This window comes from Centruroides sculpturatus, unplaced genomic scaffold (assembly GCF_000671375.1).
Source record: "Centruroides sculpturatus isolate CEXI.00-Female unplaced genomic scaffold, Cexi_2.0 scaffold405, whole genome shotgun sequence".
Taxonomy (NCBI): Eukaryota; Metazoa; Arthropoda; class Arachnida; order Scorpiones; family Buthidae; genus Centruroides; species Centruroides sculpturatus.
In genome coordinates, this window is record NW_019384578.1 from 536,294 (window position 1) to 556,296 (window position 20,003).

General features: G+C 25.2%; 1 protein-coding gene across 1 annotated transcript in view; it reads left to right on the forward strand.

Moving 5' to 3' along the window:
- Positions 1–16,635: 16,635 nt before the first annotated feature.
- Positions 16,636–20,003, forward strand: part of LOC111624399 (blue-sensitive opsin-like) — a 77,855-nt gene continuing 74,487 nt past the window's right edge. Inside the window, exon 1 of the mRNA XM_023367229.1 lies at positions 16,636–17,030. Coding sequence (XP_023222997.1) covers positions 16,682–17,030 — 349 coding nt within the window. The 5' untranslated portion in view covers positions 16,636–16,681. The remainder of the gene's footprint in view (positions 17,031–20,003) is intronic.

The following is a 20,003-nucleotide window of genomic DNA, read 5'->3' on the forward strand; positions in this document are numbered from 1 at the left end:
GTGAGAATATATTATTGAGAAAAGACAGAGTAATTAAAGTCGATAGTATTGCTTCTAGCACAGAGCAAGATAAATAAAGTTTATTGAGAAGAAATGAACAAAAGGGAACAAGACCGGAATCCTAAATTATATGTTTTGTAAAAATGTATAAATTGTAAAGATAATACGGTAGTCTGTAATGCTCCTTGGATCCTACCAAGGACCATTACAGATTACTGCATTTATATCAATATATACATAAGGTACCGTCCATAAATTACGTAAGGTATTTTGGGGTGGGTGGGTGTCAAGGATTTCTTACGCTTTCTTACTCGGGGGTAGGGGAGTAATAGATATCGTCTTATGTAATATTCTTATTTTTATTTTTTTTTGATCTCGTTGAATGGTGGAGTTTTGAATTTAGCTTCAATTTGGCGGTTTCTATTAAGAACGCTCGTTGTACCAATGCCATCGTGTGACGTGATAGAATAATAATTTATCGCTAGCAGACTCACGCTCTATACATTTTTTTATCGTGGGAGAGAGGCCGTGTGCTGGTTTCTCTCTCTTCTTCTGTTTTGTTTTGTCTCTCTAACTAGTAAACACGTGTAAACAGAAACGTGTTTACACGTGTACTAGTTAGTCGATCTGTCTAAGTTTTTTGCGCCCTTTTGTGAAAATTAAAATTAATATAAAAATGAATATTATGACGTTGATTAATGATAATAATAATGAAAAGATTGTTGATAATTAAAAAATAAAGTTCTTAAAATAAATTGTTCATTCGAATTCATTAAATTTTATATTTTTAAATTTGTTTGCATAAAGTCTTTTATAAATAATAGTACACATTAATTAACTAATTAATAATTATATATTTGCACCTAAGGTTTTTAGGGGTTTATAAAAAAATTTTTTTATTAAAATCTTTCTAAAAAATCATGCCTAAATATTACGTAAGATAGAGGAGGGGAGGGGTGATCAAAGAAAATATTACGGTTACTTACATAGGGGTGAGTGGGGGTCTAGAATGGCCGAAATCGCCCTTACGTAATTAATGGACGGCCTCTAAGACAGCGGATTTAACATCTGACGCACCGGGCGGGCGCCCTGGGCCCCGACTTCTAAAAGGCCTAGCAAAACTCCATCTTTACACTTTTTTCTAATAACACCAAGTTTGGTTTCGTATGTGCAATTTTAATTACGTACAAGTTTACTATCGGTGATAAAATTTGAATATAATATATAATATATTCAAATTTTATCATCGATAGTAATATAATATAATATAATATATTATATTCAAATTTTATTGGAAATAAAACCTTAATAGTACATAATACTTTTTATTTATTTAAAAATACGGTTAACATGTATTTTTATTTCCTGACTCCGACACATTAAAGAGATTCAATAGTCTATAATTAAAAATTCAAACTGTAATTTTTCTTGTAATTAAAAGTTTGCTTTTTATTGTAGTCATCAAATTACGTCAGCTAATTTCAAATATTTAAAATGGATTTTCCCATAGTTTAATGCTATGGATTAAAATAAACAAAGAGACAATGTAAAAAGCTTCATTGATTCTTGCAACATAAAGATTTCCAGACTAATATTATTGTAAAATGTTCGTGAATAATTCAAATATAATTATTCTAATTATTAATTAAAAATAAATCTGGGTGAAAAATTCATTTAATATCCACAAGAAATACATGACTTTCGCAATCGTCCTTATATCAAAGGAACAACAATGCCACACAGCAGAATCGACCTTTATTTTGAGGCTCTTCTCTTCTTCAACATGCAAAAATTATCTAAAATGATTTTGTGACATTGGTCTTCCTTTGGTGTGAGGACGAATGTGAATATATATTTTTTTCTACTTGTGAATTTTAAATAAAATTATTGTAATTAACATTTGTTGTTATTGTTTTTACTTAACCGTATTTATTTCAAAATCGATGGGGAGAAAAAATCTCTTTTCTGATTGATCACAAAGTAATATTTTTAAACATCAGTTTAATTTTAAAAATTTTTTCAGATTTATACTAATTAAATGTATTGGTAGAAAGGTGTATCATATACCTCAAACTCTTCATTTACTAGAATTAAATAAAACTTTTTACATCAACTCAATCGATTGACCCTTCGGGGTCTCTAGCTACTCCGAAGGGTCGATCGATTTGTTTGGTAAGTCTTATAAATTACTAGGAATCGTTTGGGAATCGGTTCTGTTTAAAAATATAATAATTACCGATAGATCTTTAAATTTTAATAAAATAAAACACACGATTTTAAATATTTATTTAGGCTTAATTAATAAAAAAAAAAACTTATCAATTGGTATTCAATTTCTTATTTTCTATTTGTCATTTATTCTCATTGTGTATTAATAAAAACGACCTGCGAATTAAATGGCATTTTAGAAAAGGATCGACAAGCAAAACAAATTGAATCCCTGCTTTAAAATCCATAGGAACTTTAAAAAAAGCAAACATAATTACTGTATTTTTATAATTATGCCTGTGATTATTACACTTAAGAACAAAATTTTACTTGAAAGTTTCTTTTCTTTTTATTTTTGTCTTTTTTTACCCCTGGCCACTAAGAAGGCCTTTTTCCGGGCCCATCGTGCGTTCCATTAGGCTCATAATGGAGGATGCGGTATAATGATGGAAGGAACTGAGACAGACTATTCATGAAAGATTCATGAGTTCCGGTTTCGATTCCGGATCCCCCAGAGCGGATTGGAATTTTCCATTATGGTTTATAAATAAATTCATTAAGCGTTGTTCAAGTTCTACTACTTCGAATACTAATTAGTTTACTTCTTGAAAATATATTCATATGAATTTACACTTTATATAATTTAGTTATATAAATATAATACTCGTATATACGTGTCAAATTTATCGATAAATTCATTAAGCGTTGTTCAAGTTCTACTACTTCGAATACTAATTAGTTTACTTCTTGAAAATATATTCATATGAATTGACACTTTATATAATTTAGTTAAAGACCCATTGGAAGTAATCACCGTCAATTTTATTATCTTAAGTATAATAATCTTCAATAGATTTTAAACGAAACTCTTAGAACTAGAAAATGTAATTCAAAAGACATTGGTTTGTCTATTTAAATTTCCATTCATGGAGAACTTACAGATGAGTTAAAATTCACAAGAGAATTTTATTTAAAATTCATCGAAATTTATCAAATAAATTTAAGTTTCAATTAATTTGAAAGCAATTAAATCAATAATTCTTATAAAAAAATTTTTTTTAATGTTTTTAAAATTATATAAATTAAAATAATAATTAAAATAGCTTATTTTATAGTTTAATATCTTTTATTAATTTTAATTAATAATTAAAATAAATATACACAGAGTTATATTATAACTTTTAATGTAATTTAAACTAAATTGTTATCGCCATTTTTTTTAAATTTATTTATTTATTTATTTATTTTACATTTTTATTTTAAAGTAGATCAGTCAAGAGAATTCAAATTTCCATTATTTCAATCCAAAGACTAATCAAAGAAGGAATTCAGATAATTACAGATTAAATTAGAGTAAGAGAAAGCGTATCTTTCAAAAAGACAATTAAAGTTCTTTTTTTTCCATTCTCTTTTATCCTTTATTCTCATTGTAAAACTGATCATCACATTCCAAACTAATCTATTAAATTTATCTAAATTATTTTAAAAATAAAGTTAAAACACAAAAATTAACTTAATTCTTTAAACATTAATCAAACTTACAATATATATAAAGTGAACCAAAACTTAGTTATTGAGTATGCCTTTAAAACACCATTTACCAATTAACCGACTTTTGTGCCATGCTTTTCTTGTTTAGAAAGAGAATTTATATATATTAAATATACAGTTTAATGCATCAGGTGAATGGTATTTTATAGAATTACTTNATATTCATATGAATTTACACTTTATATAATTTAGTTATATAAATATAATACTCGTATATACGTGTCAAATTTATCGATGAATTATCAATTTAACGTTTCGACAAAATAAAATATCACATTAAAATCAATTAAATATGTATTTAATTCTTTTTAAATTTAGGTAAAAAACTTTAAAAACTGATAAATAAATTCAATATATTTAATAATAATAATAAAAATTCAAACATGATATATTCACATTTAAGTAACTTTTGACCTTTGATAAAATTAATTATAATTAATTTATGCTTAACTTACGTAAGTTAACCATCGGTTATTTACTTTGTATATAGAAGAGTAATAATAATAAGTTAATACCTCTTATGATAAGCGCTTTACACGTGATACAATAGGTTCGTGTATTCTGGACGATAATTATACTTTTAACAATTAAATAATTATAGATAGCCTAATGATAATTAATCATTTTTGTCGCTTATTTGGTTGCTATTTATAATTTGTAGGCCTAATTATACTTTATAAAATATATATTTATAAATACAGTATATACGAATTATCATGGGAATTTATGAACAATGATCAAATAAGGCAACACCCACAACTTACCTAATAGTTTTTTTTTAATCCCTCCCTTATAACAATAAATGATAAAAGAGAAATTTTATTTTATGGTTTATTTAACATTACAAATGCATTTTCCATATTTTATTTTCGAAAAAACGTTTAAATCATTTTAAATTTAAATGAGTTTCAATATAGTAATTCATATTTCATTATTTATAAAATTTCAGAATAAATTCATAATTGTATATGAATTTCTTTTGAAGTGTTTAAATATTTTAAATTAATTCTGCCGCTCTTTTAGATACATTCTTATACTTATCGTACAGGAAATATCTAAAAGAATGCATTTCGGGTCAAGACTCCTTTTTAGCTGTTGACAATCATTTAAAACACTGGTCCTGAGTAAAGTCGCAAGGGAATTAAATAACTTTAGTATAATATTAACATATGAAAAAGTAATGTAGAAAGTCATACGCGGAGTATTAAATATGGGATTTAAAAAATAAAATCGAAACGCTGTGGACGGTGAATTTTACCTCAGGTAAACCATTTAAAACAAACATATGATTTGAAACGAAATGAAAACATATGATTTGAGATTTGAAAGGAAGTTAAAACTATGATAAAATAAATATTAAATAACTGAAATAAATTTTTACATATGTAAATTATTACCAAGATAAAATAAATTTTTAGTTTAAAAAATAAAACCGACGTAAAAATATTGTAAAACTAAAACAAAATCAAGGAAAAGCGTTAAAATCAACAAATAAATAGTTACCTGCATAAATTATTCGATTTAATAAATATATAAATAAAACTAAATAGATAATAAAATCAAGTAAAAGAGATACAAATGTAAAATATTTTAAATCTTAAATAAATAAAATAAAGTGTAAAAGTTATAAAACATTTATGTTATTTAGTTATAAACACGCATGTGATTAATTTTGCTGCTCTTTCCTGTATGATAAGCCCTAAAAATATCAAATTGTGTGTTTTAAACAGTACAAATATCGTTTGGACAAAAGCTTCTGGTACATGGGCCTACATTTCTGAAATTAATTAATCAAAATATTTTTTTAATGTATTTTTATATCATTAATTTATTTAAAAATAAATTTCTTTAATGAGAATGTTTCGAAGCCTTAATTTGAAAGAATATAGTTAATGTTATATTTAATCTTTAGGAAAATATATAGACTATATTTTAAAAAATATATCCCATCATCACCGTCGTTATTGTTTTCAGTTCATATAGGACAAAGATCTCTTGAAGGCTTCCGAATACTTCTGTCCATTACGTTCATCTATATGATATCACATATCAGCATTAATTATGATTAATTAAGCATATGTTGCAATTTATCATCATTCCGATCGTCACTCAGCTGGAAGTTATGTTTGTATATAGAAAATGTTTTGGAATTTTGAATGAATTTTTCTCTTATTTAATGGATTAAATTTCTTTTAATATAAAACATTAAAATTTAAGTTGTGAGTACAATAAACAGTGGTTTTATTGATTTTCAACGAATTAAGGTATGATTACCGTTTAAAATCGGTAACTCGAGTACGTTAAATAAAAGAGAAAATAAATTTTATAAATTACATTAATAATAAGAATTTTTTTAATAAGAGGCTTACGAGAGAAATTTTATAGTATAAATCTTATAGCTTTGTAAAAAGCTATAAGATTTATACTATAAAATTTCATCTGAAATCATAATGGAAGCCCATTATGGGCTCGGCCAAACCCAAACTGAGGCGATCGGGTGGTGAAGAATGGGGCCCGACATACAGGACAAAACCCCCAAAAAATCATGGGGTTTTTCGACCCGGATTCCCCAAAGCTGTAGGCTGTCACCTTAACCGCTCGTCTACCCGCTGTTGCTGTAAGGTTATTTATTATATAGCAAATTATATTATAGATGATCACGTATTTATTAACATGAACTTACTAAAGTTTTAATGTTTTTGTAATTTTTAGAAATTTAACAAAATGCAATAAAATATTTAAACATTATGTTAATATTGAATAAAAATTTATGATAATGTTTAAATAATTTGAAAAAATTTAGACTGTTTAAATAATGATTTAATAATAAAAACAGCAGTAAATAGTATTAATTGAAAAGACGTTTGATTTTCAAATCTGTTAAATGTATTTTATTATAAATTGCATTATAGCATCTTAAAATCCAGTTCTGAGAAAATTTAGAAGTAAAGCATTCTACTTAGAATGTTTTGTGTAGATATACGTGAAAAATTCTTTATATGACTTGGGCTATTTAAAAGATATTTTATAAATCCTTCTTTAGTTATACTGTAAAATGTTATAGTCTTTAATATTAGTAAACAAGGAGTTACAATTTCGAAGAATTTAGTAGAAATGTAAACAATTCTACATTGTCTGCTACATTAGAGATATGGTGTTATATGACAGAGATTTACTACCATAAAAATATCAATTTTTCAATGAAAGCGGTACGGAATGTTTTATTTAAAAAATTATATAAAGCATGCTCTGTATACAATAAGACGTTGTTGTGTATATAAACATGTAGGATTAAAATCCTGGAATTTCATATATTATATTTATTAGTTCATAAATTTTGCAAGTTTTATTTTTCGATTATCACATGTAACATTGAATCGCATAAAAGCTTCTCTTATTTCAGAGTAATAATGCTGAAATGAGAGCTTCTTAATTCATACTAATAATCAATATAAACAATCGACTTTCAGTTGGAACTAAGAACATAACGTTCATGTCAATATTCTAAATACATGCTAAAGCTGATTGTAAGTACAGTACATATAAAAATATCAATTTTTCTAAATGTCAGAATAGAAAAGTTGAAGAAAATAATTCTTCAAACAAAAAATGTATTATTTATTATTAATTTTTCAGAAATGTAAAATGAAAGACTGCTTTTCATGAAAATATCTTTGTTATTCTTATCGAGATTTTGAGATCGAACAGATTTTATTTTCTCCATCCATGGTTTAGTACCGTAACCAAGCAGGTGCAACGGGTGCACAGACACATGGTTCAAGACGAAGAGGGGCCCTGAAATGGGGGTATCAAAAAATAATCAGTATCATATTATTATTTTCAAGTTTTAAATTTTATACCGTGAAGACCGATTCCGTAACGATTTTGGTTAAAGTTTTAACTTTATGAACTTTATCGTATTTGTTTCCCCCCAAAACGGAGAGCCAAAAATAAGCTTGCATAGGACATATGAAAAGCTAGTTACGGCATTGCTATGGCTCCAACATACATGAGATAATGAAGCAAACATTGTCCGAAAACTGAATTTTTTTGTAAGAAATCCTAATCTTATTTTGGAAGAGATTTCATTTCTCTTCTCTCATCAACATTAGTCGATCGAATTGCTGATTAGGTTTGATCAATTATAATAGATAATATAGTATATAGAAAATGAAAATGGCTCCAATAAACCTACTCGTCTGCAAATTTTGTAGTTCGAAAAAATAAATAAATAAATAAAACGACAGGATCAGGAGTCAAGGCAATGACTCCCCGCCAAATAAAAAAAGTCACTGATTGACTACATATACAAGAATCAAAGTTGCTGATTTTGCGTGGGCCAATTTCTCCGTCCTCCAAACACCCGAAGTAATTCCAAATATCTCGTTCGAAAGAAAATTGTTTTCTTAGATAGTGTGCAAAATTTCAAGATTTTCTGTAAAGCGGTTGCCGAAATATAAGCAATCGAAAAGTGCAAAATTCTTCAAATAAGCTGTGTTTTCTTCTTTTTCTTCATCTGGCACTGCAGATGCTCGTAGAGGAAACTACTGGGTTTAGAAAGCTCAAATTTTAAACATAAACCTTTTTCATTATCAGCGAAGTGCTGGCGAAACTTCCGGGTCGATAGGTCAAAGTTTACGAGAGTTTCCCATTGGCTAAATATATTTTTGGGAGAAAAAAATATATAAATATTTGTAGACAGCAGAATCAATTATTGCAAACCATATTTAATGAACTTTTATTTTAAATTTAAGCAAAACAAATTACATATTGATAAGTATGTAACCACGTAGCATATAATTTTATATTAGACTATTAATAAAATTAAAATTTTTTTATAAATTTGTTATAAAATTATGTTCTCCCCAATAATTATTTAAAAATTATTGCGAGGAGACGTAATTCATGTAATTTAAATAAACCAATAATTTTTAATTACTCTTTATATAATCTTTAAGATTGAGATTATAAATATAATCTTTCAATTAATAACTTATAGTATTTTAATTTGTATATAATTTTAAATACAAATTGTAATATTTGTACACATAAACCGTCTTTACGACTGTTATATTTTAAAATCCCAGTTTTACGACATATTCGTTTTCTATTGTGTGAAATTTTAATTTTTATTTCTAGTTGTTATACAGTATAAAACAGAGGGAAAGTATGGTAATCGGTCAAAAAGTAATTCCTCCTCTAGATTTTTGCATTTTTAGAATCGGGGGCTTTGAAACGTTTAAAAAAAAGGGGTTTTTTCCTGTATAGTAGTATTTAGTGAGTGTGTGGGGAACACGATTTTATTCACCTACTTTAAAGCTTAATAACTCCTGTGATTTTTGTTGAAATTTACTGAAATTTTGCAAAGAGATTTGTGTATTAGGCTGGTTGATGGCATTAAATTTTGGTGGTTAAAATTTGACGGGGTGAGGAGATAGAGGGAGCCATGTATCATACCTCCAGTGATATCGGATTTAATGAAAAATTTACGTTATAAACATTTAAATTTTGTTTTTTAAATAAAACTCATATCTATCCTCAAAATTAAACCTCTATTTTATAATAATTATTAATATAAAATATTTTAAAATAAAATATCAAAACAGATGGCTCCATACACGATTTAAAATTTTCATTAAAACCGACCGCACTCGAGATACGATACATAAACCTCTCCTTGGCTCACTAGTGGCCAAGCAGTTCCGTTCCCTGAATACTGGGGGTTCGTACTCGGTTATGGGTTCGCGCCGGCTGGCCACGTGGAGTTTTCCGGGTTTTCTCCACGTCTGTAACGCCTGAATAAGGGCCAGTTACCCTTAAAAAGACCTCCTAGGCAGATCTCCCAAGTGTTGCGTTGCCGTAACTTAACTAAACAAACAAACAATTACCCTCCCTCTATCTTCCCACCCCTTTGTCCGTTAACCACCAAAATTTAACACTACCAATCCCATAATACACAAGCATTACTGCAAAATTTTAGAAATTTCCGACAAAAGGCACAGGAGTTATTATGATTCAATGTGTTTGAAGAAAATCGTGCACCCACACATATTGATATCCATACACATCCATTGAAACCTATCATTTTGCATTTCTTCACGTTTCAAGGTTTATTTCCTTCACAATATTGCTAATATTAATTATAATTTTTTGTTGTTGTTGTCTTTTGTCCGTTTCGTTGGGGGTAATGTAAAAATCTGTAAAAATCTGGGAGGGGTCAATTAGCCGATTGCTATACTTTCCCTCTTTTATATATAACAACCGGAAATGTAATAATCGAAAATTCTTTTTTGTGTTAAATTCATAAAATATTTATTGATCTTTACTTAAAAGAATAAGATTTTTTAAACTGGTTTTATATGTAAAACTTCCAATAATACAGATTATCGCCGGTTTGTGAGATTGTTACGTTATCATTTTTATTTAATTCTAGGAAATGTTAGATTTGCTTAAGTTCAGATTATTTTTTACTGCGGATTAAGTTAGCATTAAGCAGTAAAATTTAATTTATTAACATCTAATTTATATTAATTTACATTAAAACTAATGCAATTTATATAAGGATAAAAATTAACAATTTTCTTTTAAAATTATTCTAATTTTCTAATTATAATAACTTTATTCGGGTTTAGAAAAATTTATTATAGAATAGAAATATATATAAGGAATAGAATGATTTAATAAAAACATTTATAATTTTAGAAATATTACAAAAATAATTTTTTAAATCATCTTGAAGAACGAAGATACATTTATATAAAAATTATTTAACATATTATATAATTATATTTAATCGCTTTTCGTTATAGCCGATATAATAATGTTTTACTACAATTAAACATGAACAAATTACTTATTTAAAAAAATATCCACCAACGTATTGAGTAATTTTCTCGGCAAAAGAATTTAAATTGTGTGTGGCTTCATCTGTTGTAAAAATTTTTAAAGTAAAATTTCATCTCATATTATTAATTATTATAAAATAACAAAATGCTTAATTTTGGGAACAAAGATGAGTTTTATAAGCATTTACATTTGTTGTTTTTTATAACTAGTAAAATTTTTATTAAATCCTATCCCCTTCTATCGCCCCACCCTCTTGATTTTTAACCACCAAAATTTAATTGCATCAATTCCCCTAATACACAAATCTCCCTACAGAATTTCAGAAGTTTTCGACAAAAATTACAGGAGTTATTAAGCTTTAAAGTGGGTGAACAAAATCGTGCTCGTCCACACAAAGTATTTAGATAGTAGGTAAAACAATTATTACTATTTTCGAAAAAATTGTAATATTTGTCAAAACTGACTTCGTCATCTTTAATTCTAAGATTATAAGAAATTTTTAAATATAAAACGCAAACTGGAAACTAACGAAATGGGCAAAAACAATAAGAAGGAAAAAAAAACAAGGAAAAACATTTTAACTAATATTGGCAATATTATGGAAGAAATAAACATATGTTATTTCTGATTAAATTTTATTTTTTCGTCTATAATATACATAACACAGGATACATTTTGGAATTAGGGCGCCTTAAAACGTCGAAAGATATAAAAAAAATGGGATTTTTTTCTGTATGTGTATTTACAGAAAAAACCCCGAATTTTTTGGATGAAGTAACGATGCAACCTTTTGTAGAAGTTGCAACATCCTTGCTTCGTTTTATCTGCATTCTAATATACTGTATTTAATGGCGTACACTTTGTTGAGTTATATTTATTATAAAATAATTACCAATCAATCAATCGATTGTGATTGATTGATTGATTAATTGATTATAAAATAATTACTGTTTTGCACTATTCGGATCAAGAAAACGAATAATTTTCTTTTGCGTTCTAATCAGAATATAAAGCTGTACAAATATAAAGTATTGTTACATAAATTTTATATTTTTCAATAAAATAATGTGCTTTCTGCACTTCAGTACTAATAGAAAATGTTGTAGCTGATGTCCAGTAAATTGATATATTGCACTATAGTCCAAATAAGTATTGCAACAAGTATAATATCAAATACATTATAAACGTGCCTTTATCATATTCAATCAAATGTCATTCTATTTTAAGTTATTTTTAATTAAATAATTACAATACTTAAATTTTTATTATGAATTTATATTAATTAATATGAAAGCGAAAAATAAGTTCTCTAATTAATCAATTCACTAGATTAATCAAGAAATAATGAAACATTTTTCTTACTTTTTAATTAAACTTTTATATTTTTATATAAAATTATAAAAAATAATAATGTAGCTCAAAAATCACTTAACCAAGATATATTTTAAGGTTTTTTTAAATGTTTTTTTCTAATCATTTTGTTACGCTCATTTTAAGCTTATTAATAATTAATTTTATTGATTTTTTTTCCTTTGTATTTTTACTTGGTAATGCTTAATTTTTTTAAATCGGATTGTATAATGTGATTTTAAAGTCATGTTTATAAAAAATTATTATTATTAATATTAAATATTTCATATATTTTAATGAAATATTTCTTTTATTAACAAGATGGAAAGGATACCCGAAAATATATAATTAGAGATTAAGATTTCTTCAAAGAAATGTATTGAAAATAATCATCTTTGAATGAATTTAATCAGATATTTAATAAAATTAGCGATTTTGGTATATTTTAAACCATTTCAACTCGATCTTTATTGATTAGATTTATTCTAGTATGCTTCAATGTTTCATAATATTAATATTAAAAAATTTTAAATTCTTTGAATTCTATTTTTATCATTTATATGAATAGAACTAAAATATATATGTTAATATATTCAAATTATTTCAAAATAATTTAGATAAATACATTTTATTTATTTATTCATTTTTATGTATGTTCATAGAAACGATTTATCGTATATTTAAATATTTGAAATGCTTGTAGTTGATAAGTAAATTTCCGTTAGTATTATTTCCTGATAATATGTGATAAATATCATTGTTTAGTTGAGTTAGATACTTCAGAATTTTGTAAATATCCTAATATTATTAACTAGTTTTGTAGTTTGAATAAATTATAAAACCTTATAAAAATTAATAATAATAATAATAATAATAGCGATTTGACAAAATTGGCAAAGAGATTTAACTAATAATATTATAATAATACGATCACTATTAGTAAATTACATTTTCATGTAATTATAAATTACAATATATGGTAACTATATAATTATGNAAATTACAGTAACTCATGGATGCATTGTTGCTACACTAAAGTTATTTCTTCCTGATGGAAAAGAAGCCAAAGCTAGGTATTTAAAAGTTTTATTAATTATGATTTATATTTCACAATGATTTTGTTATATTGTATGAAATAACATAGCATTTTCAAATGTTAAATTTATATTTTTTATATTAAATAAAACTCCTTATTCATTTTCATAACATAACATAAAAAAATCATATTTTGTATTTAAAATTATCTTTTGTAAAAAAAAGAACAGTAATATAGTTTTGAAAGCAAACCTTTATTTTATTTAATAAATAATTTATTACTTGAAATATTATTATATTCTATAATAAAACTTTTAAATACCTACTTTCAAAAATAGAAGTGAATACTTAAAATTTAAGTATTCACTTCTATTTTTGATACAAAGTAGATTACTATTACTACATACAATATGTCTAGAAAGATCATACATTAGAATCTCCTTATATATATGTTTTAAACTTGGGCATATTCATAGTTCTAAAAACTGTGTTTTTGATTCCAGTTTGAAAATTTTGCTTTTGAAATTTAAAGATCAAAATAAAATGGTTAACTTTTAAAATTTCAAATAGTAATCAGCATCTTGTAACCTATCATTTTAAAGGATTTTTAATGCTGAATCTAGTGGTTCACAAATTGAAATTGATCTAAGATTCAGAAATTAAGTTAAAACCACAAAATAACAAAAGTTTTTGAGTTAATTGGAATATTTTTCATACTTTGAAAGTGTTTGTAAAGTTCACCTTTACAGATACATTCAATCTCTCAAAGGATTGACATATTTGTTCAAACAAAACAAATGCTGAAAAATTAAAAGTAGATTTAGTTTTAAACTTTGTATATATATATATATATGTTAGGAAATTCATTTAATGCAATTATAAATTTTCGAGGAAATTCTCTCCTCTCTTGTGCAATTTATCTCCAACCTGTTGTTTCAAAAGCCTAGTTTTCTTCAATCTCAGTATAAATTAACATAATTTTAATCAAAAGCAATAACAAAAACACATAGAAAACGAGCAATTATTTATTGTGACATCGTCACAATGCTGGGCTGCAATTTTTAATCATATTTTTTTAATTTATTTAATTTAAAATGTATGCTTTTTACCTCAAATTAGCAGTGTCTTGCCCCTGTACATCATACTTTTTCTGTTAGCAACATAGTTATGCCGTCATTTATATAACTCTTTACAGGGGAAAATTTTTGAATTGAATGCATGGGACTTCCGATCTAGACCAGAAGTTTGCATATAATCAATCGGGGTCTTCTTCTCCTAATCTTTCTGTATCTGGTCTCGAATTATATCTATCTGACTCCGTTCTCGATATTACGGAAAGACAGACGAACAGTGAGAATTTATAGGAAATTACCATTCCCTAACACCATGAATTAAAATCTATATATCCATAAAGTCTACATTACTGTATATAAACAACTGCGTTACTAAATTCAATACATTATATAAATTTAATTTATTTAATGTATTCCAATATATTACGATAAAATTATCTACAAAAACAAATTCTTCGAATATTATTTTTGTTAAATTTTTAAATTCATATTTAAAACTCTCAGTTTAATTAATTGGAAACTTTTAAAATTTCGAATAAATGTTAAAATTGTTTAAATAATGATTACAATTAAACATAAAAGTTCTGAGATAAAATGCAATTAAAATTAGTCCGATAGAAACATTTTTACTAAAGTAATATTTCGTGTAAACACAGATATAACTCGGTTAACGGACTTTTGATCTACTCTGTAATTATTTATATAATTAATTAAATGCTTTATTAAATATATTTTCACTTTCGTCTTACATTACCTCTTCTTTCATTGATATTTAATGCTTAATTATAGGCATTATTCATTAAATTTTTGTTTTTCCTGAGCAGATTTACATGGACTATTTTTAATAATTTTAATTATATATATATATATACACGTTAATAATTATAATCAATATTAGGTTACTTTATTACGTACTTCAACAGTTAGGACAAGTTATTAAACGTTTAATTTATTTTTAAAAGATTATTAAAAATGTCTAAAATATTCAATAGAAATTTAATACATGCATGAAAAAAATATTAGTTTTAGTAGGGTGTATTTGACATTTAATCCTTAAATTAAATATGGTATATATTTTATTAAATTAATTTCGATCGGAAACTTATTGTTGCCAAGTTATATTAAGGTTAGAACTAATCGAAAATTTAAATAAAAAATCGATACAAGATAGTGCAAGTTAGGTTAACCAGATGGCAGCACTATATATATTGATTATCCTTCGAGCATTGACGTCAGAAGAAGTGATAATCCGGATACTCCGTGTGTATTGGATGTCAGAATGAAAAGAAGATTGTAAAGTGTTGAAGCTCGATTGTACGGGATGCAGCAATTATTTATAATGGCAACTTCTGACTATTCCACATCGGCATTGTCCTCTTTATCAGAAAATGTCCTTTATAATTATTCAACAAATTCGAGCTTTGAAAATAATCACCAATCTTATCCTTTGATTGTATTGCAAATATCATTAATTATCCTCATATATTTTACTTCGACAATGGGGAATATGTTAATGTTTTTCGCTTTCGCTTTCATTCCAAAGAAGAAAACATCAGAAAATGGTTTCACAAAAAGAGCCGCAGTCGACCAAATAATATCGTCTTTAGCTCTCATAGGAATGGGACGTTTATTATTCCAAGGACCTCTTCAAGCTGTTTGTATGATTCGAGGTAAGTTCAGAAGATTTTTGAATTATTCTTCAAAGAGCAAATCATTAAATTTTTCAAAAATAAATTTTCCACAAATAATTTCATCTCATTATCACTAATTTAAGTTATTTTGCTTATAAATTTTTCATTGATTGAACTCTATAAATTATTCTATAAAGTCAGCCTTAACTCAGTTTTATATTATTTTATATTAAATAGATAAAATTATCATAATAATAATTTCATTATTTTTCTCATCAAAAGTTAAATAAATTTAATAACTTTATGACTTTCTTGAAATTTGAATTTTCTGAATATTATTTCGCACAATGCTCGTTTATACAGTAAATATAATTGTAATTACATATAACAATTTAAATTCCTCCCTTATCATCTTGATTCAAATTTCTCTCTTCCTAAAATTTTACAAATTACAATAATGTCAACAATAAGAATTACTGTTTAAATTTTAATTAAAACTATAATATAATTTTAAAATAATATTATAATGATTTATATATTATATTATGTGTATATGAAACTTCTTAGATGTAATTTTAGTGTAGAATCATAAGAGAAAATAAGACAAATATCTTATAAATCGATTTGTATACGAAGTCGAAGAATTTCTTGCTTATTCAAGTCAATAAAATCATTAACATCGGATTAATTGTCAACGAGTGAGGAGAACGATATTAAGGTCACTTACAAATTTATCATACCAATGACATATAGAATGTCTCAGNAAACTTATTGTTGCCAAGTTATATTAAGGTTAGAACTAATCGAAAATTTAAATAAAAAATCGATACAAGATAGTGCAAGTTAGGTTAACCAGATGGCAGCACTATATATATTGATTATCCTTCGAGCATTGACGTCAGAAGAAGTGATAATCCGGATACTCCGTGTGTATTGGATGTCAGAATGAAAAGAAGATTGTAAAGTGTTGAAGCTCGATTGTACGGGATGCAGCAATTATTTATAATGGCAACTTCTGACTATTCCACATCGGCATTGTCCTCTTTATCAGAAAATGTGCTTTATAATTATTCAACAAATTCGAGCTTTGAAAATAATCACCAATCTTATCCTTTGATTGTATTGCAAATATCATTAATTATCCTCATATATTTTACTTCGACAATGGGGAATATGTTAATGTTTTTCGCTTTCGCTTTCATTCCAAAGAAGAAAACATCAGAAAATGGTTTCACAAAAAGAGCCGCAGTCGACCAAATAATATCGTCTTTAGCTCTCATAGGAATGGGACGTTTATTATTCCAAGGACCTCTTCAAGCTGTTTGTATGATTCGAGGTAAGTTCAGAAGATTTTTGAATTATTCTTCAAAGAGCAAATCATTAAATTTTTCAAAAATAAATTTTCCACAAATAATTTCATCTCATTATCACTAATTTAAGTTATTTTGCTTATAAATTTTTCATTGATTGAACTCTATAAATTATTCTATAAAGTCAGCCTTAACTCAGTTTTATATTATTTTATATTAAATAGATAAAATTATCATAATAATAATTTCATTATTTTTCTCATCAAAAGTTAAATAAATTTAATAACTTTATGACTTTCTTGAAATTTGAATTTTCTGAATATTATTTCGCACAATGCTCGTTTATACAGTAAATATAATTGTAATTACATATAACAATTTAAATTCCTCCCTTATCATCTTGATTCAAATTTCTCTCTTCCTAAAATTTTACAAATTACAATAATGTCAACAATAAGAATTACTGTTTAAATTTTAATTAAAACTATAATATAATTTTAAAATAATATTATAATGATTTATATATTATATTATGTGTATATGAAACTTCTTAGATGTAATTTTAGTGTAGAATCATAAGAGAAAATAAGACAAATATCTTATAAATCGATTTGTATACGAAGTCGAAGAATTTCTTGCTTATTCAAGTCAATAAAATCATTAACATCGGATTAATTGTCAACGAGTGAGGAGAACGATATTAAGGTCACTTACAAATTTATCATACCAATGACATATAGAATGTCTCAGTATTATTTTTTCACTTAAATTTTTCATAAATTTCTGAAAATTTAATGAAAATCATAAGGTTGTAGACCTTAAGATGTCTGGTTTTCGCTCCGGAGATTGAACGCGATAAGAATAGAATCAGCTGACAATAAAAATAAAAATGCCAATTTTCTATTTATTTATTAAAAATTGAATTAAATAAATTATTAGCAAAAAATATATTTTTTAAAATCGTATTAAAATTTGTGGTAAAAATTTTCTACATCCCATTTTAATTGCTTCTTATATAAAATATTTTTTTTNACGTGACAGCACATTATGCACTCACTTAGCAGAAAGAAAATGTTATTTTCTAAGTGAAAAATCCTTAACTATCTACTTTTTTTACATTATCCAGTAAAGTTATATTCTCAAAAGGGTTAATTATCAAACTGGAGGAATATTTAGAAATTTGTATTTTCTGTAATCCGATTAACATTAAACTTAATTAATTTACCTATTATAAGAAACACAATTCTTTCCACTAATATGGTACAAACGAGTAGAATTTTATAAATAAGAAAAAATAAATAAATAAATAGAAAGAAGTTTGAACGGAAGAAAGAAAGAAAGGGGAGAAAAAAATGGATAAAAGAAGAAACTCTCTTCTTCCTTTCTGTAACATAGATGCTATTTTTCAAATTAAATCTTAATCTATTGACAAAAATAAAATTCAATAAGTTACTAATTATATTTTATCATATAAAAAATTTTTTCTGGTACGAATTATATGGAAAGTTCTAATATAAAAACAAATTTTGAAAAGTTTTTAAAATTACATTTTGAAAATTTTTTTATAATTTTATTATATTTTTGTATATTATAAATGCTTTTCACTAGGAAAAATTTACAAAAAAATAAAACATCTTTAAGTTTCAAGAATAATAAAATTCGTTCACTTTTGTGCAATTTATAATTATTTCAGACAATTTTCACATTAAATAAAAATAAATTAAGATATAAATTCGTATAAAAAATATTTTTTTATAACTCTTAAAATATTTTTTTCAACAATATTATAAACAATACAGATTTTTTTTTCTTAATTGATATTAAATTTAATTTTAATTTTATTTAATAGCTTTTAAAACTTTTTTTTATTGAACTTTCTAAAATTATTGAATTAAACTTTTTTAATGAAAATTTAATCACTTAGAAATTAAATGTAAACAAAATAATTGGATTAATTATTAATTATCATTATGTTGTTTAGTTAAATTTAATCAAATTTAAATATATAAAAATATATATTTTTTTTATTTTTATATAAATGTACATAAAGATAAAATTTTAAAAAATCATAACTTTTAAATTCTAGTTTAATTTATTGAAATTTTAAATTTATTTTAAAATAATTTTCATAAGCAAATAATGATAAGGTTTTGTATACGTTAATGCTTTCAAACGCGTTTAATTAAAAATAAAATAAAAGTAAATAAATTAAAATCGAATTTTCTATTTCATTCTCTTCCTCACGAAATAAATTTTTTAACGAATTAATGAGCTTCAGTTAATTGAAATGAAAATTTAAGATTGCTAAACAGTCTTATTAATTACTGTAATACGAGTTCCTTTATAACAAAATTCTAGAGTTTTATGTAAGTGGATTTTATTTAAGATTAATTTTAAATTGAGAAATATCAATAAATTTTATTTTAATTATAAAAAGTATTTAACTTAATGTTAAAATTTAATATTTTTATTTTTCTTAGTATATACAAAATGGCTACAAAATAAACCAAAATCATGATCTTTGGAAAAGATTCTAGACTGAAGAAAACTGATAAATTTTTCATGTTTCAACAAATTAGATATTGTTCCTTATTTTAAATACTTAGTTATCTACCTCTTCATTATACCTAACTTTCAGTACCTTCTTACGAAAACTATCAGCTATTGTACTATGATGATTGTTAACATTTTCCTCACTCTGCAAAAAAGGAAAAATTTGATGCCTAGATTCGCTTTTGGACTATTTAATGCTAATGTCCTCAGCTCTCTCTCATATGCTGTTCCTGTATGGACTCATTATCTCCTTTCCGAAAATCAAATTCAATGCATCTTTATCCGTAAACTATTCAAACTTGACCTATTAGTGCCAGGTACTCTATGAGGATCGAACTTTATAGCACTAAAATCTATCCAGTTCTATCGAAATAAATCCTTGAGTTCATTAAAATATTAAAAAATAATACCAACTTCCTTTGCTACAAAGGATCTCGTCACTTTAA